The sequence below is a fragment of the Cheilinus undulatus genome, linkage group 14 (genome assembly GCF_018320785.1).
Source record: "Cheilinus undulatus linkage group 14, ASM1832078v1, whole genome shotgun sequence".
Classification (NCBI taxonomy): domain Eukaryota; kingdom Metazoa; phylum Chordata; class Actinopteri; order Labriformes; family Labridae; genus Cheilinus; species Cheilinus undulatus.
Genome location: NC_054878.1, coordinates 30,004,802 through 30,029,480, shown reverse-complemented (window position 1 = coordinate 30,029,480; position 24,679 = coordinate 30,004,802). Strand labels below are relative to the sequence as shown.

Sequence of the window (24,679 nt, the reverse complement as noted above, 5' to 3'; positions counted from 1 at the left end):
TAACTTCTTAGACCCCTAAACATGTGATGAAACACCTGGATTTGCATTTTGGTAGCTTCTAGTTATCAAAAAGGCCTTTCCAAATTCTGCTTGTCTGCTCTAAACTAGTAATCTGGCTTTACCCCAATAATACATATTCAATGCATTTTCAATTTCAAAAACAGTTTGAGCAAGAAAGAAAGAAAATATCTGAGGAAAAAAAGCTCACAATAGTCTTAATCAGTGATCCTATTTCCTGTCACAATCAACCAAATGTTGCCAGAAAAATAGTTTAGGACCAGTTTCAACAAAAGTGTAGGCTATTTCTTCAAGTAACATGATAAAATACCTTCTTTTCTTATGAAATAGACTGCCAACATCATCAGTTTTCTTCAAATTCATGGAAGGGAAGGGGCAGGAGACAAATTCAAAAGAGTACCGTAAGGTGGACATACCGTCTGCATATATCATCATCACTCAATCCCAAACGTGAGCTGGTATATAGAAGCAGCAGGCAAAAGTCCAAACAAACATATTTATATTATTTTCAATTATACACTTGCAATAATCAATACATTTACAGGGAATTAAAAAGGAATAATGTAGGACAGAAGGCTTCTTCAGACAGTGATATGTCTGTCTTTAATGTCCAAATAATGAATAAGGATGTCGACCAAGGATTTCATCACATTTTCTAAGAGTCTCTAATCTTTGTATAGACATGAAATTGAGAGCAATTAATGAATGTTTATTTAATATAAATCATTTCATAAGAAATATGCAAAATATCTATTTTGTCATGTACATTTTCATTTTGAGATTTAATAGTTATGTCACAGATATAAAACAAGGGAAGCAGGAAGCAGAAAGAAACCTCTGTGATTAAAAAAGTACTGCAGTATGTTTTTGTCTAGTGGATTTAAACCGTCTATTCTTATAAAGATTTGAATTATATTTAAGGTAAAGTTGTATCCCTACTAATGAGCCAAAGCAAAGTACGAGGTTTGTGTATTTGATGTTAGGTTCAGGAGCTGGCTTTAGGTGGCACTACTGTGTTGTGATAGACTTCCTGCTCAGGTAACACAAACTAATCCCTTTGAAATGTTTCATTTATGACAGGAGGTATTTAGCAAACATATGCAGATTCATTAGACGTGCATCTTTCTCTCATTGGTGCTTTCTGAAACAAAGCCCCCTGACTCACATCCCCCAAATCCAGACTTTCCATTCACGCTCACCCACTCCTCATAAATGATAAACGTCTTCTCAAGCTGATGGAGACATAGGCGCCCCTCAGGTGTCCACACAGACAAACCAACACATGGGTCAGATGTTTTTGCCCTCAGGAGTGCCCCCTGCTTCTTGGCAGCGCTCACCCTCGCCCTCACCTCCGCCTCCCTCCTGTGGGCACCTTGCCGCTCTTTTGGCCTCAAGTGGCCTCGCTTTCTGCTGATCCACAATGGATGTAAGTCAGCCAGCAAAGGTTTCTGACATCTGATCCAGCATCTGTGATGTCACCAACAGCTGACTTGTCATAAGACCTTTTGTGAAAGAAGGGGTGGAGTGAAGCGATGAATAAGGAGGAGGCCTTATTTTTCAACAGACCCTTAGCTGGAACGCTGAGTGCTTTTGCATCAAGCTTGCTGAGATTAAAAACTGAATGACTGCCATTAGAGAGTGATTCTATAATCTATCATAATACCATAAGCCAGGGATTGACAGACTTTGACCCCTCTCGCAGGTGTATAATAAGCCCCATTCACTCTGCATATGCTCTGTGAGCGAGGGGTTATGTGTGTTTGTGTGAGTGCAGAGGTGCATATGTTTACTCCCTCTTCAACAAAGCATCATATTCATCGCTATGGGGTTGAGAGGTGCCTAATCTGAGCCTAACTAACTGACAGATTAAAGTGTTGGTGGTGGTGGGGGGGTTGCATAACAACTTAAGTCTTGACTAACAGTTTCTTAATAACTAAGGGGACATTCAGGGGATTCTGTGTTTGAAAAAGAGGATGATGATTTTAGAGGACAGCAGAAAACTCGAAGGCATTTAGTCTGTAGGAGGTCACAGCCTTGTCAAAGAACAAAGCAGTCATTTATCAAGAATTACATTTAATAAATGGAAAAGAAACGAAGGCCAGATACAGAAACAACATGAAGAGCATCCCCCTTACTCTCCCATCAAGTAGAAACGCGTTGGCCTTGTCCCAAGGTAACTCATGAAAAAGTATGTTTTTGTCATCTGCAGGACTGCAAACAAAATAACATGTTACCTCTAAACCTTTAAATATTACTAAGAGAGAGTGAGGGACACCGAAAAAACACATACACAGAGACAAAGAGGCCTTTACAATAGGAGAAAATAAAAATCTCTCCTGTGTTGGCAGAGTGATTGTAGCAGGAAATAAATTGATCTCAGGGTCCGTGCAGCGGAGGCCACTTGTCAGTCTCTGACGGTCTGAATGTTTTTATAAAAGAAATTTCTCTGGGGGCATTTAGCTTCTGAAACATTCAAATCTCTCAGTCCAGTGTCAGCCGACGCGCTCAGACATTCCTGCTCTATGACCTGTTCAGCTTTAAAGAAGTCAACTAACCTGTTCACACTTTACAGCAGCTCAGAGCTCAAGACAAAGGCAGGAATGAGAGCATATTGGCTTTGATTTAAGCTGAATGTATTCAGCCGCCAGGCGTGCAGGGATTTGTTTAGATTTTGGTAAAGGAATTCAGCACAGATTTTTTAAATAGTTCATCTAGAAATTACTCTTTATATTTATTTTTTGACATAATGACTTACTGCTTCACTCTCAGTTCTTTAAAGGAAATTCAAGTCCCTGTAAAGTGAAATCCAGACTTTGTGTGTTTACGCTCTAGATATGTTGGAATAAGGTTGCTGTAAACATGTGAAAACACTGAGATCTACATGTGACTGAATCTTGGATTTAGACCATTAGAGAGCTGTTCACCTCTTTCATGCCTTGGTTTTATTTGGGCAGGTCAAGTCAGGAGCTAATGGCATCACTGGTCTTGATAGTGATTAACCCTGCCCACTAACCCTACAATGATATACAATCACCAAGCAGTTCATCTCAATATAGCCTGCCATTAGTTGATGTCACTACCTTCATTGAAAGTAAACAGCCAGCTACATGCTGTTTTTTTCTCTGTGTCACAAATCTATCAAACACGGTGTGCTACGGGTCATTAAAAGTATCATAAAAGAGAGATTTGTGCCAGAAAACAGAAAATTTTATCCCAGGCAGTTGCACTCTGATCAGAAGCTTTTTTTTAATTTGAGAGGATCATTTGTCCCATGAGTGGGCGTGGCTTCATCTCATTCAACTGCCACACCCACACCATCCTAGAGCAGACTCGACTGCCTCATTTTTCATAATTTGAAGCTTGATTTTATAAACATAGAGATGTTTTTCATGATTGAAATTTGGCCTGGTGGTTCATAACACAGTTGCCTGTCATACAACAAACCTAAAATTAAGATTTTGTTTTATCACTTTACAGAGACTTAAATAAAGAAGTTGCATTTATTAAAAACCCTTTGAGTCCTAATTCTGGTATAAAATTCAGACTCCTCGAGTCCCTGAGCTTTACTTTTGTTTCACTTTAAATGATGCTTAATGCAAAGTTACTGATCATCTCCTCCCCTTTTCTACCTGCATTCCCAACCCTCCCTTCCAACACTTTTATCAATTCAGTTCAATTCAGTTGGCATGGAAATCATTACTTGCAGAGCAATGTGTACATTTATAATAATAATTACAAAAAATATATTAGAATGGTATAAAAAATCTGGATTTAACTTTAAAAATTACAGTTAAAAATGTAGTACTTTTTGATTCGCTCGCTTCTTACCGGTTTTAACAGACGACGTCACATCAACCCACTCTGAGCATCTTTACACTAACTCTTTGTTTTAGAATTGATTTTAAGTTTTTACCCATTACTTTTAAAGCACAGAAGGGTCTGGCTCCTAGCTATATTTTCTACATTTTTCTGATCTCCTATTAGCAGCCCACACCCCCAGATCCTTAGGTGGGGCCTTCCTGGTTGTTCCATAATCAAGACTTAAAGCCAAAGCTGAATGGGCATTTTCCATCAGGGCCTCTTGACTTTGGATCAACCTTCCTGAAGAGATTAGGCGTGCAGAATCAGTTGCTTCTTTTAGCTAAATTAAAACTAATTTTATTTTTTATTATTTCTTATTAACCTCAGTTTATTTAATCCCCCTTTTGGGTGATGTTTTTTTTATTGCCTTTCCCTCTTTAATGCTTTAATCTCTCTATTAGTCCTTTTTATATTCTATTCATTTTATTTATTAACTTTACTGACTATGGTTATAGAGCTCATTTTATCTTGATGTCACCCTATTTTACTGTTTATTGGCTCTTGTTCCATTTCTATCATCACATTTTACTGCTTTTACCCTCCTGTTACTGTTTTTATCTGTCATATTCATTCATCTTCACTCTCTCTTTTAATCATTCACATCTTCTTAAATCTTCTTAAAACTTATGTAGCTGGTTTCTATGGTTTTTATGGTATCTATGATGTCATGTGATATCTGCCCTTGACTGATGCCCTGTGATGTTTTAGTTTACGTGGTATCTCATGACGTCTGGATTATTGATGTCTTATAGAGTTGTTTGGTTATTATCTTGGTCAGGTTTTTTCCAGCGTATTGGACTGCTTGGTTTCTGTTGTTACTGGGTGTCATTTGTTCTGTTGTCTTTTCTTTTTTGGGGTTCTGTTGCTTTATTCTTCTGTTTTTTTTTCCTGCACATGTCAAAGTACTTTGCAAAGCCGTGTTTTTAGAAGTGCTATGTAAATAAAGTTATTATCATTAAAACTGGAAAGAACTCGCCAGGAACTTAGAAAGTGCATCTGTGTTTCCACCTCCTGTTGGCTGCAGTGGGTGCACAGTCTTTCCTCTTACGGGATGCAGCTTTCTCCGTGGTATCTTTTCTCGATGGCGAGACTGTGCTCACTTTTCTCTCCATTTTTTTTTACTGCTCCTCCTCCTACAAGATGGGTTAATGCATTCAGGAATATGGTAAAACAATGGATGGATGTTATTCTACCCCTATGTGTAAATTAAAGGTTTGGCTTATTTTGTGCAGAATCCTTAAGCAGATAGCTTTTTATGTAATCCCATTTTCCTGTAAATTTCCATTTGAGAATTCAAGATAGCATCTTATTTTTTTTAAAAAAAGCACTAATTTACCTAGTATTTATTTCATTAATTTTCTTGAGATCATGATAATGCTCATGCTATCATAAGAAACGCAGCAGTAACCCGGAAAAATAAGATATTAAACTGAGATTTTGAAAAACTTTGTCAAGTGTCATAAAATAAATTGTACACCTGTGTGTCCACCTAAAGCTCCATCATTTTGACCAGATTTTAATACTTACATTAAGTGTGAAACCTAACTTTCCATCAAAGTCAGTACAACTCAAAAAGTCAAAGTGATATAGCCTTTATCTAAAATTATGTCCAAAGTGCTCCAAGTTAAATAAAACTTTATTAAAATCCAGTAATACTGGGTAAGACGTTATGGTGTTCTTGTCAAATTTTACCGACTAATACAATAGTTTAAAAAAAACATAAAAATGAGGTTTGAATTCAGCTCACAAAGAAACATTTGTATTCTAACAGAGGAAAACACACCTATACAAAAGTATCAAACTGACTCTAAGCTCTTTAATTCAGGGCAGGCTAAATGGGGTTGAACGCTAATGTCATTATGTGTTTTGTCATTTCTGTATCTGGTGCAAAGTCTACCCACAACAACGGAGATTTTCATTGTTTTTAACACAAACCTCATGCACATTTCCCCTCCTGTTAATCCAGCAGAGAAGTGGAGCAGGCAGTGGAGCTCAGGACAGGAGTCGCTTTACAAAATCATATTAATTTCTTCCACATAAAGTGACACGCTCACAGCAGAATTATGGCCCGAGTCATTTTATACTGTCAAAGCTCTTTGTGAGTGGATTAGGTGTACAATAATTATACATGGCATTAGGCCATGATTACTGCTGGATTTTTTCCGCACTGTAGCCAGGTCAATGAGACTATAAACACAAATCATATGGACTGTGCTGAACAATAAATGGGGCTTTTGGCTATTACAGTTTGCAATCCTGATATGAAATTAAACTAAATAAATGTTCTTAATGCTGCACCCTAAAAGACAATGTTTCCTCCATTTTTTCTCTCTTAATTTCATTTACAAAAAAAAAAAAAAAAAAGAACCAAAGCAGACTTAGAGTTTATTTATTCAATCAGCCGTCAAATGCCGTTTAAGGTAAATGATCAAGGACCAAAATGAGGAGGCTAAAAGAGTCTTTATGCCAAAAGCAGAGCCAACAACTGATACACAATAGAAGCAAGACCTTTGCTAAATGTGCAAGTGTTAAAGTGTCCATTTGATGCTATTTATTGATTTAAATGTTCTACTGAAAGGCAGTGCATCTACATACAGTGCTTATGGAAAGTATTTACCCCCTTGAAGATTTTACCCTTTTATTGATTTGTTAAATCAATCATGGTCAGTATAATTTGGTTTCAAATATAGTGCCTTGTCTGATGGCCAAAAAGCACCATTTTGGTCCCATCAGACCAAAGAACTTTCTTCCATGTGACACTGAAATCTCCCACATGCCATCTGGTGAACTCTAGTCTACTCTAGTGGAATTTTCTTCAACAGTGGTACTCTCTTTGCTTTGACAGGTGAAGAACCTGGGCAAGAGTTGTTGTATGCAGAGTCTCTCCCATCTCAGAAGTCATAGGTGTCTTGTTGGTCTCTCTTACTAGTCTCCTTCTTGCACGGGCGCTCAGTTTGTGAGGAAGGTCTGATCTAGGCAGATTTACACATGGAACATATTCCTTCCATTCTTTGATAATGGTTTAATTGATCTCTGGGGGATTTTCAGTGCCTTGGATTTTTTTGCATCCATCCTCTGACTTATATTTCAATAACTTTTTCTCTGAGTTGCTTGGTGTGTTCTTTTTGTCTTCTTGGTGTAATGGTAGCCAGGATTACTGATCAACCAGTGACTGGACCTTCCAGACACAGGTGTCTTTATACTGAAAACACTTAAGACAAATTCACTGCACTCAGGTGATCCCCATTTCACTGATGCGAGACTACTAGCCCTGGCTGAACCTCTGTTGAATTAAGTCAGTCACTTTAAAGAGGGTGAATACTTTTAATAGGCGCCATATAAAGAACTTCTTATACTTATTGTGAATAATTCAGACTTTTGTGATGTGTTTACAGCAAATGCATATAATGTGATAGAGATAAAATTAAAAATCACTTTGCAGCTTTTGTGCAGGTTAAGCATTAATAAGTGCTGCACTCATTTATATTTTCATATCTCCATGCATCGACTCCCTTCTACCTCTCCAACCCTTTATCAAAACAAATTGTTGTTATGTAACGGTTTCAATTTGTAGATTTTACTCTTACTCTTTATTATGTAGAATAAATTCATAGCCACTTTTACAAGAAAATTGGCTTAAAATGCCTCCCAACACTGCCTAGCAGGATATAAAATGCTTAAAGGCCTCTCTCCTCCTGACAAGCTTTAAGTTGAAGTTTCCTGTTTTGGTCAAAAGGTCAAATATTTCTGTCACTTTTTTAAAAGTTTCAACATCAAACTTCCACATGCTGCATTGTGGTTGTAACCTAGGTAACAAATATGAAAGTGCATGAAAATAAAAGACCTTCCTGACCATCACACATGTAACAAAATATGACTTTTTACTATTGAGATGACTTCATACACTATTCTTGCACTTCATATTGAAGCTTGACTTAGAAAAAGAGCTCCACCTGCAAGATTTGAACCCTGCTGAGATAGCGATGCATTTCTTATTGTAATCGAAATTTTAAAAACATATAATAAGCCCTGAGTGGAGAGAATAAGCTGATCTAGAAGACATAATGAATCCACTTTCCATCACCTGTTATAATTTTCCTTTGTTTTACTTCACTGCCTGTAATGTGTTCCTATGAGTTTCCATTTGGACTGGTATTTTGAGAAACCAGGGCATCACTGCAGGCTTGATTTGTAAAACCTGTGTACTGCTGCCAGTCTGCATTATGATGTCCCTGTGGTAAGTTGACTTGTAGTAAGCTCAGCTGAAAAACTTAAAAATAACATGGTTTATCTGGGTAAAAGTACTGTTCATCAATTTCAAATGTCTGTGATCTCTGAAAAGAATATCAAACATCCCTGTGGTGATACTGATCCAGGTTCATCACATTGTTATTCTTTACTGGCTAAAATCACAGCTTATATTGATCTCTGTGGTGCAGCTTGTCAACTATGATTAAGTTTCTATTTTTCATCAGGTACATTTAAGATTTGAATACATGTTTTATATTTTGGACCTGTGCACTATGAGGCTCCTGCACATTTTAAGAGTGGCAGTGAGAGACCTTCTATTCTTCTGTTGTTATAAGAATAAACAGCGTGCTGCTGACAACCGCTGCACCTGAAACCTGCCTCTTGATTGAAGCATCATTCTGAACACAATGTGGACATGCTGGTAGGGTTGTCTTGACACCAGAATTTTAAACTGTGATGTGGTAGCCTGTATGTTAAATTTGAGTGATTTTCATGCCTGTTTTAGTACCACAGCAACAAAAACAGAAGTTTCAGACCGCCAGTACTGGGTCATTTTTTGGTTTTCAGCTATCAAAGATTTCAGGCAAACTCCTCCACTGTTTAAATATGATGGCAATGTTGAAAAACTGAAAATGTATATGTACAATTTAGACAGTGTGCAACTAGCCTTTCCAATGAAATAGATATTTTTTTGTAGCTTAACATAAATTGTGTCATTACACTACATGTATAAGCAGTAGGGTAAGTAGAACATTTTGACAACCTTACTTGCTACTAGCCTACATTTGAGCATAATTAGTTTTAGTGTAATACTAAATATTACTGGCAGCTCTGCCTTTAACTCAAAGGATCAGAGGCAAAACTGCAGCTTTTCCATCGGTTCCCTCATTCACGTGGCGGCCTCCGGTCCATTTCTCTTGGAGCTCTTTCTGTGACTTTCAGCCCCGCTTAAAGCCCCGGTGTGCTTCAGAAAAGCAACGAGGCTTAACGGGAATCAAAGGTGTCATTCTTGAACGCACGAGCCGCTCAACACCCTTCAGTGTGCGCGAGCGCGGATGACTAAAGGCCGTGTTTTTAGCGGCTCTGCCGCTGCTGGCTGCAACCGGATCATATGACTCGGCATTTCCATTAATACTCTTAAAGCCGCTGATGGCCAGCAGTGGCTGCGCTCCACAAGACCAAAAAGCCAAAGGAGTTTAACGGATGTGTTGCTGCGATTATTCGGCCAAGTATCTTTATCCCACATTTAGATTAGCTGCTAATGACGGAGGGAAAAACCTTGTTGCAAGATCAACACAAGGCCACGTAACCTGAGAACAAGGGCCACTCCTGTGTTAAGAAACAGCTTTAACACAACATGGACTCATTAAGCACAACTGCAGTGACTGTACAGCAGCTATTGGACAACACTTTATCTATTTATGCAAACTCATTTTATGTGCAGCAATCAACCAAAACCAGAAGTGACTTCAGCGCAGATCTCCCTGAAGTGTTTAATACGTTTCATCATTACTGCAGTAAGATCAACATGTAGCTTCCTACAGCATGCTATGAAAATATGCAATAATATGATGTATAAAAAAAAAGTAAAAAACAGACCTCAAGCTCCTGTAGTCATTTCAGTTTGTCTAGATTTTGGCCCTCTCAGGAGACAGTAAAGTAGCTCTCATCTCTTTGCTGAAAAATGTTTTCTTAAACTACATAATGTCTTCTTTTTCAAATTATTTCTTTTGAATTAGATAAGGACAGGAGATGGAGTGGAGAATGGTATGCAGGAAAGGAGTCACAGGTTAAATTACCAGGGCCACCTGCATATTGGGCCTAATCTAACCATGAGGCTGTCTGCTCCTCATGAATGTCTCACTTAGGAAGAATCTTTGGCTTGAAAAAAACATCAAAAAATGCACCACACATTTGCATTAGCAATAAATGCATTCATTCTGATTTAATTTCAAAATTTATAAGAACATAATCATTTATGTGTGCAAAAGTGACCTGATACATCATATGGACAAACGCATTTGGCCACATCTGTGAATCATTAAATTAGGGTGTTGTAATCAGACCCACTGCCACAGTGCATAAAATGACAAACCTAGCCATAAAATCTCTATTTTCAAACATTTGATACAAAATGGGCCGCTTGAGTTCAGTGACTTCAAGTGTTATACTGTAATAGGGTGGCAACTCTGCAATAAGATGGTTTTTGAAATTTCACCCCCCGCTGGATATGCCACAGTCAGCTGTAAGTGATGTTATTAGAAAGTGGAAGCGTTTAGGAACAACAGCAACTCAAACACAAAGTTAAGGACCACATAAAATCACAGAGCAGGGTCAACGCCTGCTAAGGTTTGGTACATAAAAGTCAGCAATGCTCTGCTGATTCCATAGCTGAAAAGTTCTGAACTTCTAATGACATTAATGTCATCAAACTATGTGGTGGAAGCTTCATGGAATGTGTTTCCATGGACGAGCAGCTGCATGCCGGCCTCACATCACCATCTCCAATGCCAGGTGTCTGATGGAGTGGTGTAAAGCCCACCGACACTGGATTGTGGAGCAGTGAAAACTTTTTCTGTGGAGTGATGAATCACAGTTCTCTGTTTGGTAGTCAGATGGGTGAGTCTGGGTTTGGCAGATGCCGGGAGAACGTTACCTGACTGACGGCATTGTGCCCACCGTTATGTTTGGTGGAGGAGGGTTTTCAGGGTTTGGGCTAGGCTCCTTATCTCCAGTGAAGGGCAATCTTAATGCTCCAGCATACCAAAACATTTTGGATAATGCTATGCTCCCAACTTTGTGGCAACAGTTTGGGGAGGGCCCATTTCTATTCCAGCATGACTGTGCTCCAGTGCACAAAACAAGGACTATAAAGACATGGTTTGATGAGTGTAGTGTGGAAGAACTTGACTGGCTTGCACAGAGCCCTGACTTTACCCAGTCAAGCACCTTTGGGATGAACTGGAATGGACATCAACATCGGTGCCTGACCTTATAAATGCTCTACAAAATGAATGGGCAAAAATTCCCACTGAAACCCTCTTAAATCTTGTGGAAAGCCATGTAGAAAGAGTGGAGGCTGTTAAAAGGGGGACCAACTCCATTTTAAAGTACATGTATTTGAATACAATGTAATTATAGTCCCTGTTAGTGTAATGGTCAGGTGGCCAAATACTTTTGTCAATATAATGTAAATACAAAAGAGCAAAGGCTAAACCTGGTACAAAACAATAAGGAGATCCAACATGTTGTTTTGTTGACACGACAGAAAAATGCAGTGGTTTGAACATACAACTTTAATTTTCAGATTTTATTACAAAACAACTGCAAGATGTTTTATTTTATTTGTTACCCTAATAGATTTTTGCAAGATACATTATACTGTGGCGTGTGTACAATATTTATGCTAAAAGTTTTTTTTTCTTTTTATTTCTTTGTGTTTTTGCAGGGTTGCAGATAATGTTTTTTCTTTCTTTTTTTAAAGATTGTTTTTGATTTTATTTTGATTAGACAGCTGAAGAGAGACAAGAAATACGGGATGAGAGAGTGGGGGCAGACATGCATAAAACAGCACCAGGATTGGATCTGATCCTGCAAGCAGCGGATTGAGGCCTATAGCCTCCGTATATGGGTACCAGGTCTACTAACTAAGCTAAACAAGTGCCTGTTGATAACTTTGTTTTTAAATACTCTTAATGCAGTTTTGATACAATATGGTACCACACAATGTGATATGCTGCAATGCAATGTGATGCCACATGATGCGGCGCGATACAAATAATATAATGCGATATGATATGGCACAATGTGATACTATATGATCCGATACAATATACGATGTCCCTTTGGGGAAATCTGTCTCAGACTCTTGAGTGCTGCAGCCTCCTTTGAAGCATCAAAGGTTTCATTCATTCATCAAAAAAAAAAAACAACCAGCATCTCAGTCACAGTTTGATGCGCTTATAAATTGTCATCTGTAAATACAGGAGCACTTGAGTCAGATGAAGTGAGCTAAAAAAACAGCACATAGTTAAATAACAGCACATACAGCTACCGTGTGTTTCTGACATAAGCTTTTATTTATGAAATCAGAATTAGTTTTTAAGCGACTTTACAGCAAATGCATTTTTAACAGGCATATTCAACACTTCATTACTCATAAAAGAAGAGACTTCAGCAACGATAGCCGCTAGAAACCCTTAACAAATTAAGTTAAACATCAGTGGAAAAGCACAACAAAGCACATTAAGAGCTTAATGCAACTAGAGAAAAAATGAAAAACAGGTACCATCACAGTGGTGTACTTTGGAGTGCTCTTACAGTATGTGTGTTATGTCTTTATTTACCCCCCCACCCCCACCACACATAGTGCAACCCCCCCCCCCCCCCCCTTCTTACAGCAGATACCTGTCACCACTAATGGACATCAAGTGCTTCCTTTTTTTTCCTCTTTCTGGGACATTTGCACATTAGAGATCGAAAAAACCCATTTCTCAACCCATAAATAGAGCGCACACACAAGCACACAGTATTCAAGCCACTCACTCTTTCTCTTGACGGTTGTGTGTCTCCGATTGCAGGAGGGAGATTTTTAACGAGCTGAAAGGCAGGAAAGGCAGGGGTCTGCGTGAGGATTTGGGAGCATTCTGTGCAGCTACGTGAACAAACATCTGATAAGGAGTTCAAGAAAGTTAGAAACACTTCTGGTCCCGTTTTATTGAGATCGAAACGTCAAAAGTAAGCCTGATAATAAATAATGAAAGTAAGATTCAACCACACTAATGTCTGCATTTTTCTGTTAGTTTGTGCTAAAAATCTCCAAAAATCTTTTCCAGCATAATTTATTGCATTATTAATAAGAGGGTTTGAAGGATTTGAAAGCAATGGTTGTAATGCCATGAGCATTTTACTTTCAGTTTCATTTAACTAGATCCTTGAAATCCTCTGAATACTGATCGGTAAAACAGAGTTCTGGAAAATATCAAACAGAAACACTGCTGTTCAGTCGTCTACATTCAGTGAAGTCAGTCAAACCTCAGGCACATTGTGGCATTGAGTCAAATCTTCTCCAGGGTGAAGCTTTTAAACTGGAAGGCGGTCTCCTGTCTCCTCTTCAGTTCTGTTTGTCCTGGATATTCATATTGGTGTATGACTTTGCCCGTTTGGCTGTAAAGACACAGAATTTATATTACTCATTGTTACTCATTACGTACATGTAATCAGACAAGTTCATTGTAGATTGTGAAAAAAAATTACCATATACAGATGAGGACCAAATAATTAGCACACCTATGAAAATGGTATTGTTTCCAAGTATTTCCCAAGTGCTGTTAAACAGAGCAAGGACTGAATAAATTACATTATTTTACAAAAAATAAAAACTGCCAGGGTCCAAATTATTCAGCCCCCAAGCAATTAATAGTCATGTGTCTCCTTTTTGCCGGATAACAACCTACAGTTGTTTGTTGTAGTTTTCAGAAAGTCTTAGACACATCTTCTGGGGAATCCCAGCCTACTCTTCTTTGACCAATCTCTCAAGCTCCTCCAGATTTGATGGTCCTCTGATATGGACCTTGGTCTTCAGTTCACACCACAGATTTTCCAAAGGGATTCAAGTCTTTCAGGTCTTTGGTCAGGCCAGTCAGTAACATTCACTTTGGTCTTCTGGAGGTAGTTCTTCACCAGGAGCCATATGTTTTTGGTCGCTGTCATGTTGGAAAACACAGCAACGACCCAGACCCAGCTTTGCTGCTGACTGCTTGAGGTTTTCTTTCTAGATCTTCTCATATCCGTCCTTCTTTGCGATTCCTTCCACCTTTACAAGTTCCTCACCGTTGTGTTTCACTGTGGGGACCCACCTTTCTCCAAACATAAACAATGTGTCTGTGGCCAAAGACCTCTAGTTTGGTCTCATCTGACTAAAGGACATGCTTCCAGTACACAGTCTTTCTCCACTTTGTCCTCAGCATACTTCAGTCTGGCTTGAAGGTGTCTCTTCTGCAGAGTTTTTCTTTACCCATTCCTGTGCAGCACTCTTGTGATCATTTTCTTTGAGACTACAATTCCTGACTTGGTTAAGCCCTTCACTAGTGCCATGGCAACTCTTCAGACACATCTCTCACTACTTTTTAAATCTTTCTCTTCCTACCTCTGCCAGGCTTATTCTGGACTGTGTGGCTCTCTCTGAATTTCTCAATGATACTTCTCACTCCAGCTCCAAGAGGCATCTGGCTGCAGACCTGTTTGATGGGGCAATCTTGACCATGGGGCAGGAAGTGATGTACTAACCCTTGTTGGTTTTTTCCTTTCCTAATCCTAACCTCTTTAGAGTTTCTTTAGTTTGTTGTCTGTTAAATTTAAAATCACCCCCTCAGTATATCTACGTTTTTATTCATAAAATTCTGCTGTTGTGAGAAATAGCCACTTACCGTAACCTCTGACAGCAAGCGGAAAATGTGCGTCATTCAGTACGTCATTCTGGTTCTGGCTGGGGTAATGTAAGTCATTTCCCGCCCCACAGTCGAGGTCACCCCATGGTAGAGGTCTGCAAGCCAGTTCCTCTTGCCAGCCTGACACTTGAAAACGCTGTGATAACTTTGAATATCCTTCTCCTTTGTAAGCATCAACAATTCTTTTTCGCAAGTCTAAACTGATTTCTTCTGTTTTTGCCGTGTTGCTTTCTCCAGTCAAGTGACAATTTTTACTAAAGTTTTTATACTGTGTGTAAAAAGTATGCATGCCCAGCCCCTGCTGTAATCTGAGCTCAACAAACAGACGCTGTTGTAGTTTATGAACAGTGGAGCAGCCATTGCTATTGGCTATCCCGCCAGTATCTATCACCTCTTTCTTCTCAAATGATGCTGATTGGTCAGGTCCACTTTCAGACCAGGCACAATCATTTCAGACTGGAGCTTTGCAGCATGGATTTGCTTGATTACAGACATGGAGTCCATCTGCATTGCAAGATTAGCACTGGTTTGCTTTGTAAGCCTTATAGACCTTTTAGCAGTACTATCAGTCTGTTTCACAGACAAGCTTAAACTCCTCACAGGAGCTTTAAACCGTCATATCAACTTTATAGATCATGAAATCAAATTCCCATGTCAATTAATGGTCTCTTATTAAGCCCTTGTCCAAGGAAAACAAATCTGGTTCTGTGACTCTTTTGTTAAGAGTTTTTTTAATAAGTTGAACTTGGAAAAGACTCAATTTGTCCTTGACCATCAACAGCCCCCACCCCCATTTCTCTGAATGTATGCAAATCCAACCATCCTCCTCCTCCTACTACACACTCTAAAAATAAATCCTCTAGCCCTCTCTATGATCCACAACTTTTAAGGAGGTAACCCCACTATGCTTTAGAGCAACCTTGAACCCCCTCTCCTCCATGCTAAATATCACAGTCAGTTAACGCCCCCGCCACCTCCCCCCTCCACAAAGACCCTCAAACCCCGTCAAAAAATCTCTGTGTGTGACAATAGGCGAATTAAGCTGGTTACTCACGGTGTATGAGCTTGCGTTTCTTTTGTTCCGAGTGAAGGAAGCTGCTCAAGTAGAAGATGATGGGCAGAAAGAGCATGAAGCTGGACACGGCGATGACAGGCACCGTCTCCTCGCGGGGGAACGAACAATTGAAGTTCTTGCTCCACAGTCTGCGGGTCACGTTCATCTGAAACCAGAGAGCAAAAGAAACACAAACTTCAGCTGACCACAATTATAAAATGGCAATGCTATTAATTCCACCCTCTCCTCCAACACTGGGTTTATTCAGGGGTGTATAGCACAAGATTTTATCAATTCACAGAACTTGGTGACAAAAGAAGCATTTATGACATTAATCCTGTAACCACAATAAACATTTTACATTTCTGACTGCCTTTTTGGATCAAAGTTCATAGTACATTATTACTACTCGGGTTGCAACAATACCTGAATTGATACATTGATACGATACTAGTAAAAATCAAACAATATCAATACCTGCTTTGCCACTATAGTGAGAAAAATAGGAAGTCAAAGGTGGCACATACTCTGTAATTTCTTGCTTTAAATGATCAAAACTGCAGACAAACTGTGGCATACTGTCAGTTGTACTTGGTGATTTGAAAATGGATAGTTGATGTTAAGGATGTCTGCTGGGAGTGAGTTGCAGAGGCAAGGAGCAGAGCGGCTAAAGGTTCTAGATCCCATTGTGGTCAAGCAAGCAGTTGGGACTGTGAAGAGGATAGAAAAAGAGGACCTAAGAGTGCAGGAGGGGTGCTGATGTGAAGGTGGTCAGAAAGGTACAGGATGAGGTTCTGAATGGCCTAGATGGAGAGGAGCAGACTCTCAAAGACAATGCAGTAGTGACTAGTAGCCAGTGTAGCTGCTGAAGAACAGGAGTAATGGATTACTGGATGGGGTCTGCAGAATTTTGCACTAACTGAAGTTTGTGATGTGATTTCTGAGGGAGACCAAAGAGAAGAAGTTATCATAGTCAGTGAACTAAAATAGAAGCAGATTTGGGAATGAGGGGAAGGAGATTAATGTTGCATAGATGGAAGCATGCAGGCCTGGAAACATTACTGATGTGTGACTGGGAAGACAGTGTGTTGTCGAGGATGATACCCAGACTCTTGACCTGAGAGGGAGGAGAAACTGAGGAATGATCCATTTTGAGGGAAAACTGTCAGATTTAGCTGAGGTGGATTTAGTGCTAAACTTCAGTTTTATCACTTACTCTTATCAAGGATAGAAATATTTCTATTTTATTTTCTATTTTCATGACATAATTTATTCCATCACTACAATGACTTACTATTGAAAAACATCTTGAAAACCTTACTTGGTTCCAAAGTTTTGACCTACATCTTGTCTCATGGTGCTGAATGGTGGCTTGGTGGTTAGCACTGCTGCCTTTCAGCAAGGAGGATCCTGGTGCAAATTTTGTTCTTGTTCTTTGTACTTTGATTGGCTCCAGCCCCCTCCAGCGAGGTAAGCAGTCTAGATAAAGGATGGATCTTGCTGCTTTTTCACTGAATTGTAATTCTCAGCTAACAGGATACTGATCATTGTTTTTCTGTTGTGATTATAAGTAGAACTAACAGCGGAAATCGAAAAATATGTTTCTCCCAGTGGCTAACCAAGGAATTCAACCTCAATTTAGCAAATACTGCTTTATTTTTTTAACCAGAAGTTCAACTAATCTAAATCTTCAGTTGTAAGTTACAGGTTATATTTCTGCAATGAAGATCTGGTGCATGTTGTGCCATTTGTGGTTGTACTTATAACAAGATGGAGCTAAATTTGAGGCTTTATCAGCAGTGTTTTAAACATTTACCCAAGATAACTCCTGTGAAACATGGATGCCTGATTTCTGAAATGATCATTTTCAAAACTGCAACTAAAGTGTTGTGTTGTGTTATGTTATGTTAATGCACATCAAAGTACAATACACCTTAAGTCGCCAGCTAGCAACACAGGAAGTGTCACTCAAAACTTAAAGCCAGGTGTACTGATGTGAGATTAAGGTTACGTCTGCTTGAACACTTTTAAGCCTGATACCTCAAAAATTAGCAAAAAAAAAAAATCTAATTTTTTGGAAATGAGATGTTTATTTAACATTCTTACATTATTTGAGGCCATTTCTTCACATTGACCTCCATCCCTTGATAGTGGAAGGCAGGGGACTGATCTGAGGTGTAACAGAAGGTTCAAGAAGTCACACCTAGAATTCACCCAAGGAATCATGGGGACTTAAAATAAAATGGCTATACCTATGTCATATACTTTTTTAATTCTTCCATTTCAATACTTTTTGGACTACTAAAATCTCCCTGCTGAGGAGGGCCAAAAGAATAAACAGTTAGATTTGATATAGCATGGCTAAGCGTGAACCTCTAAGCTTCATAATTGATATGATTTATTAATTTTACACAAGGCTAAATGTGTCACATAACCAGCTAAAGAGCTTCCTTATTGTCTTGAGATCCCTCTATAGAGGAGCACGTTTATCTCCACCTTTCTTTGAGAACAGTTTCATAAACCTCTGCTTTTGTCAAACGTACCGCGTCCTCTATGTCAATACACATAGTCTGATTCTTCTCCATGCCGCTGTACAGAACATTCAGCTCACTGTATGTGGTCTTACAGCTTTTGCAGAGCTCTGTGTGATTCCCCTGTGAGGAATGAAAAGGAAAGAGAAGGGCAGATATCATGTAATCTTCTCTTCCAGTCAATAATTTTCATCCTTCTTTAAAAAAAATACAAGGCATACCGGTGAATATTTCTCAAAGCAGGAGAGAGTGTGGTTGAGGATGTCCATGAAGTACAGAGTGTCATTGGTCAGACTCCCATATCCTTTAATGATACAGTCTGAAAAAGGATGAGAAAAACAGCAATCAGTCTATCAATTGAAAAAAGTTAAAACAAACAAACAAACAAATATAACAATGTTTTGAGCTTGTGTTCATACACTTCACATGTTCTGAATTTATAAAAGATTTGAAATAAGGTCTAAAAATGTCTGTAGTTTTAATCATTCAGTCTTTGTTTGTATAGTGCCAATTCATAACGAAAGTTATATCAAGACCCTTTACAAAGAGGGCAGGTCCAGGCTGTACTCTCTGATGTTGCTTATTATATAAAAACCAGCGTTACTCACGGTGAGCTCAGCACTAGCAGTATTTAGCTTTGTTACAGTGGTGTGAAAATACGTTGCCTTAAATGGCAGGAATCTCGAGCAGGACCAGACTCATGTTGACAGCCATCCACTGAACATGTTTTAACATGGCATTATTTTAATGATCAACAGTATCAAAAAGAATGAAAGCTTTAAGAAACTAACATCTGGGGTACACATGGCCAAGCAGTTAAACATGCACACAGGCAGCCAGGGTTCCAGTTCAACCTATGACTCCTTTCCTGCATGTCAGAAAAAGAAAATAACATCTATTTCATGAGTAAAACTGCAAGATATCAGTTTTGCACAGTTGAAATCACAGAATCATACTGAAAATATATTTTTGCAGTTTGGGCAGGAGCTTGTCTGTACTGTTTGGCAATTAGAAAAAAGAAATGACCAAATACTAGGTGTCTAGGACTTCTATTTCTGGTGCTGTGGTATTAATTCAGGTAGCAATATCCTTTGATTTTTACCTGAATTGGATCACAGTAAAATGTTTATTATGACAACCCAGTTTTAAACCAGGTTTTATTTAGTTTAGTTAAAAGTTCAAGTAAAGTTTTTATGCATTTCATTTGATCTCAGAAGTTCTTTTGCATCCAATGTCTACTTCGGTGGGCCACCCTGGTATATTTACAGCCACCCAAGTATGTTTCCATCCATCCATCCATCCATTTTCTATACCGCTTACCCCATTGGGGGTCAGGGGGGGCTGGAGCCTATCCCAGCTGTCATTGAGCAAGAGGCAGGGTACACTCTGGACTGGTCGGCAGTCAATTGCAGGGCTGACATAGAGAGACAACCAGGCGCGCTCACACTCACTTCTACGGCCAATTTAGAGTCACCAATTAACCTAACAACTTTTAACCTAACTCTTTGGTGGTGGGAGGAATCCAAAATACCCGCATGCAAACGTAGGAGAACATGCAAACTCCGCACAGAAAGGCCACGACCAGAAAGCGAACCAGGGACCTGAGGCAACAGCGCTTACCCCTGCGCCGCCATGAAGCCCCCCAAGTACATTTGCCAACCATCATTCTTTTATAATTTGTGTATAGTCAACATCTGAGTGATCAGGTAGATATCCACATTTAGATCCCTCTCTATAAATAATTGATTGAAGTTCACAACTCATGTTAAAAATCATACCTATGTTTCAACATTCTCTTCAGCTCTGCAGCCTCCAACCATCCTCCAGCCTATCTAGCACCTTAATGGTTGTCATATGCAACCTCATCAACAACTAGCATCCAAACACGCAGCTCACTTGCTATGATTAAGGAATACTGAGTGACATCTTTCAAAAGGCAAGTGGTGCTTTTTGCACATTTTTATACAACATAGTGTTGTGATAATTCTTTCTTTTTTGTGAAATTAGGATGGTTTGTTTTGGAGCATTGTTGTTTTTAAAAACAGCCTACAAGGGATTGAGGAAACAAGAGTAATTTTTTTTTGTTTTGTTTTGGTTTTTTTTACTAATTTCTGGCTGTTAAGACAGTTAAAGACTGTATGATGACTACCTGATCAGTTACAAAAATAATAAGCAGGTCCTGACTAAATTCTTTTTGGTATACCAAGAACAAAAATCTTATCCAGTAAAACAAACATCTGACATCAAAACATTTAAACATATGGATCAACTGGACCGCTTGATAGAATTACAGTGTACTTGGCCCTGAACTCTGGCCTCTCTCCTCATATGTTTACCCACATACAGTGTATTCGGAAAGTATTAGACCTCCTTTAACCTGGCACCCCAGATGGATGTGTGAAACACATCCATCTGGGAAACCACTCAGAGACAACGTTTGGGAAAGGGCAGAGCCTTTGAAAAAAAACTTGGAGGGTGATTGGATGGACGTTCTGTCTGTCACATCTTTACAGGCCAATCAGAGCAACAAAACACGTGACGTAGCCGCTATCGAGCTGCACCTCTACCGAAGGAGTACACTCCATATAGAACTGTATAACACAAACCATGGAAACTGTAGACATGTCAGTACATGACTTTTGTCATCTTTGAAAAGAAAACAACTCAATGCTGTTCTTTGTTCTTCTTTTAAAGAGGAAATGTTGTCAAGTTCTGATAAAACTGGCGCTTTAGCAGCATCCACACTAATGTCTTCTGCCATAATTGAGCGTATCCATCTGCTTTGCAAGGTTAGACCTCCTTCACTTTTTTTCAAATTTGTTATGTTGAAGCCTGATGCTACAGTTGAAAATCTAATTTTTTCTCATCTCAAATTTTGGCAAATTTATCAACATTAAAAAGCTGAAATATCACATTGACATAAGTATTCAGACCCTTTGCAAAAACACTTGAAATTTAGCTCAGGTTCCTCCTATTTCTCTCAATCTTTGCTGAGATGTTTCTACACCTTGATTGGATTCCAGCTTTGGTAAATTAAATTGATTGGACATGATTTGAGTTGCACTGAAGGGCAATCGGGGAGAAGGGCCTTAGTAAGCGAGGTGACCAAGAACACAGTGGTCACCCTGACTGAGCTCCAGAGAACCCGTTTAGGACATGGGACAAAGTTTCAGAGGGAAAAACATCACTGCAGCCCTCCACCATTCTGGGCTTATGGCAGAGTGGCTAGATGGAAGCCTCTCGTCCGGGCAAAACAGATGAAAGCCCACTTGGAGAAAAACTCAAAACAGAAAGCCAAACTTTGGTCACCGTCAGTGTTTTGGCAATGTGTTATCAGAACTTTATTTTAATAAATTTGCATACATTTCTAAAATACAGTTTTCAGCTTTTCATAGTGGGGTACTGGGTATAGATTAATCAGAATAAAAAATGGGGTTTTCAACTATAGCATCAGGCTGCAACATAACAAAACTGATAAAAGTTAACTGTCTGAATGCAGCATATATGCAAGTGACATATATTACTTATGTGTTATCCGGCAGCCTATTGTGTGCAGCACAACAAAGACAAATGTCCCAAAATGACAATGATGTGTATCCAATCGTAAGTCAAAAGTTCATATACAGTAAAAAAAATAAATTCTATTCATCTATGTTGATAAGATCCAACGAAACCTTTTCCTGCTGCAGAAAACTTACTATCACAGTTTGATTTCATCCAGAGATCTTTCAGATTGTTGAACAGAGCATACACCAGCATCAGGCGGTCACTGCGCAGAAGACTGTCCCTGCAGCTCTCATTCCCCGCACCCATCTGAGGACACACAGGAACATTGTAAACATTTTCATTCCTTTAAAGATCTATTTCAAACAAAGCTTCCAAGAAACTGGGCTTTCCATAAATAGGGAAGTGATGAGTGCCTGGTTCCTTAAAGTGTCCATATCACAAGACTTATGGTCATGAGACAGCTGTAGCCGGTGTTTCGGTTTAACTAGCGGCCGAGTTAAGTGATGACTTTTAGCCTGGTGTGTGTGCAGTTGCTGTAGCCACAACAAACGTTAAAGAAGGAAACTGTCATAAAAATGCCCTTTCTGTATTATCTTCAGTATATTCTCACTTTATATTTTTTAGATGAACTTTAGGAAAAAAGAGGAACACTTGTTACTAAAGATGTCAGCACGCGTTGACATCTTTACTAACGACGGCAACCGCAGTCGCATCCTGCTGAAAGTCACCAGTTAACACGGTCACTCGTTGAGCCCGTACACCTACCCCATTTAAGCAAGCACAAGTGATACATTTGACTAAAACACAAATTTGTTAATAGTGTTGCTCTCACCTGGTCTGATGAGATGTTCAAATAGATGTCGCTGAGTCTGCCATAGCTGGCGTAGCAGTTCTGACACACTTTAACAGGTCGGGCAGCAGGTACCAGGCAGTTCACATAAGCCACGTACCGCTCTCCAAATATGTGCAGCAGGTCGCTACAGTAATTACTGATCTCCAGGTCTTCAGGGAACGAAGAAAGCAAATTTACGGAGAACATGGAGCTCCCAGCAGGTTTAAACACAGCACCAGTGGCAGGTATCAAAGACGGAGTTCGTGTCCATTTTTCCGCTAAGGTCGAAACACTAGCGTTTGCTTCGTCACTAGAGACAACTGATAAAATATTTACCAATAACAATAGCAAATCTGAACTTCTCTTAAAGAGGGACATCGTCAAAAACAAGTAATTTTGCATCCCGTACTCCTCTTTCAGCCCAAACAACTCATGACTTCCTGGTTATGACCAAATGTGATCATATGACAGCAAGCTGAAGTATCGCGAGAATTCTACACAGCTTTGGAGAACCTTCATCGTAACTTCTTTCAACTCCTCCGTGAACAATTATTTGCATCTTAAATAACATAAAACGCCAGTTTTGAGGGCATGTTTTAGGTGCATCATGTAACTTTTTAAGATTATACTTTTAAGGTACCGTATAATTTATGATTTGAAGAGACAAATGGGGACAGTTTGTGTAATATGAGCTGAGAGGAATAACATTAAAATGTGCGATTTATCTTTTTAAGGTGCAATGATATCGAAGAAGACTGGTGTAAATGCAGTTTTTAATCTGCTTCCTTTTACATAACTTTTGATAACCACTATCATTTTTTATCTGGGGTTGAATGTGATGATTTTTTTTCTACTTGATAAGGAATTTTAATCTAAAATACATATTGTTTTGTGTTTTTTTGTCCGTTTGTCAACAGAGAAAGTAAGAGAGCGTATCATTATCTAAAATTGTCACACTTACATGAAACTATAATAGTATTAAAGACTACTCATTATATAATAGATGATAAAAAATGATAACTATAATATTCAAACAACAACAATAATAATCAGAATAATGAATAACAGTCGTTATTTTCATTATCATTATTAGGCTATTATTAAAACGAAATAAAGGTATCTATCTATCTATCTATCTATCCATCTATCTGTCTGTCTGTCTGTCTGTCAGCGCCCAAAGTTTGTGGACCAGGGGGCAGCTTGGCGTGCGCGTACCTAAGTGCACGCACGTGCGTGTTGTAAAGGGAAAGACTATCCTCTCAGTCCTCTCATTATTTGCGCGTTTTTGACACCATACAATTTAGCAATGTGCGCGCGGCTCGGAGCGAATAATTACGGAGTCAAGGTAAACGATTTGGGCTCCAATCCTGATTGTGATAATTGTCCGAAACCCCCTCGAATCAAGCGAGCGCAGTCAATGGTCGTTAATGTGAAATTAGTGGCTCTTGATAACTCACAGGCCGCATCAATTCCGCAGTCATCAGCGCCTAATGAAAATAAGGGGGGAGAGGGAGCTCGCCGCATTAACGGCCTATTCTGATGCTCGCGCGCTACTCCAGCGGTAAATATGGATCCTGGCCACTAATGTGTCCTCTCTCTGCACGTGGCAGCAGCGGATCATTAACTCTTCTTCTCCTGACCAGAGTTCACGTAATTGTTCAGATGTCCCTCCATTCCTTTATGATTCTGTAGAGTGGCTCTCAAGAAGAAGAGGTGATTGCAACACCCTGCATGATCCTGCGTCTATTTTTATCTGACATGTCCTCGTGGTGACAACTTCACTTTAAATTATTTTGCATATATACCATAACTTCTATTACATTATTATTATTATTATTATTATTATTATTATTATTATTATAGTAGTCTTAGCGCGCACTGATCACACTAACTTTTGAATGTCTTTCCTCTGGCTTCTAATCAGCAGAACAGAGAAGTGAAATCAGAATATCATTAGAGATGACCGTTATTGTCACGTGCCTTCATTATCATGCAGAAACCAAGAGGACAAAATCACTAATTACGTCCTTAAATTAGATGACAGTGGTGATGATGAGAGCCCTTCAGTGGTGAAAGCAGACTTCGACCAAGAAGCTCCTTTCTCTGATTTACATCATATCCATGCAGTAAAGAAACTGGTCAGTGGGAAGTTAACTTTCTTGATCATTTTTCAAAT

General features: G+C 39.1%; 1 protein-coding gene and 1 long non-coding RNA gene across 2 annotated transcripts in view; one reads left to right on the top strand and one right to left on the bottom strand.

Moving 5' to 3' along the window:
• Window positions 1-24,679, top strand: part of LOC121520938 — a 49,483-nt gene that overhangs the window by 1,006 nt on the left and 23,798 nt on the right. The gene's annotated exons all lie outside the window — the stretch shown is intronic.
• Window positions 12,523-22,952, bottom strand: ostm1 (osteoclastogenesis associated transmembrane protein 1). Its single transcript, XM_041804559.1, has 6 exons — window positions 22,504-22,952; window positions 21,863-21,977; window positions 18,386-18,483; window positions 18,177-18,287; window positions 15,634-15,799; window positions 12,523-13,296 (listed from the first exon to the last, which is right to left on the bottom strand). Exons 1-6 carry the CDS (start codon window positions 22,903-22,905, stop codon window positions 13,244-13,246), a joined length of 945 nt encoding a protein of 314 aa, XP_041660493.1. The 5' UTR covers window positions 22,906-22,952; the 3' UTR covers window positions 12,523-13,243.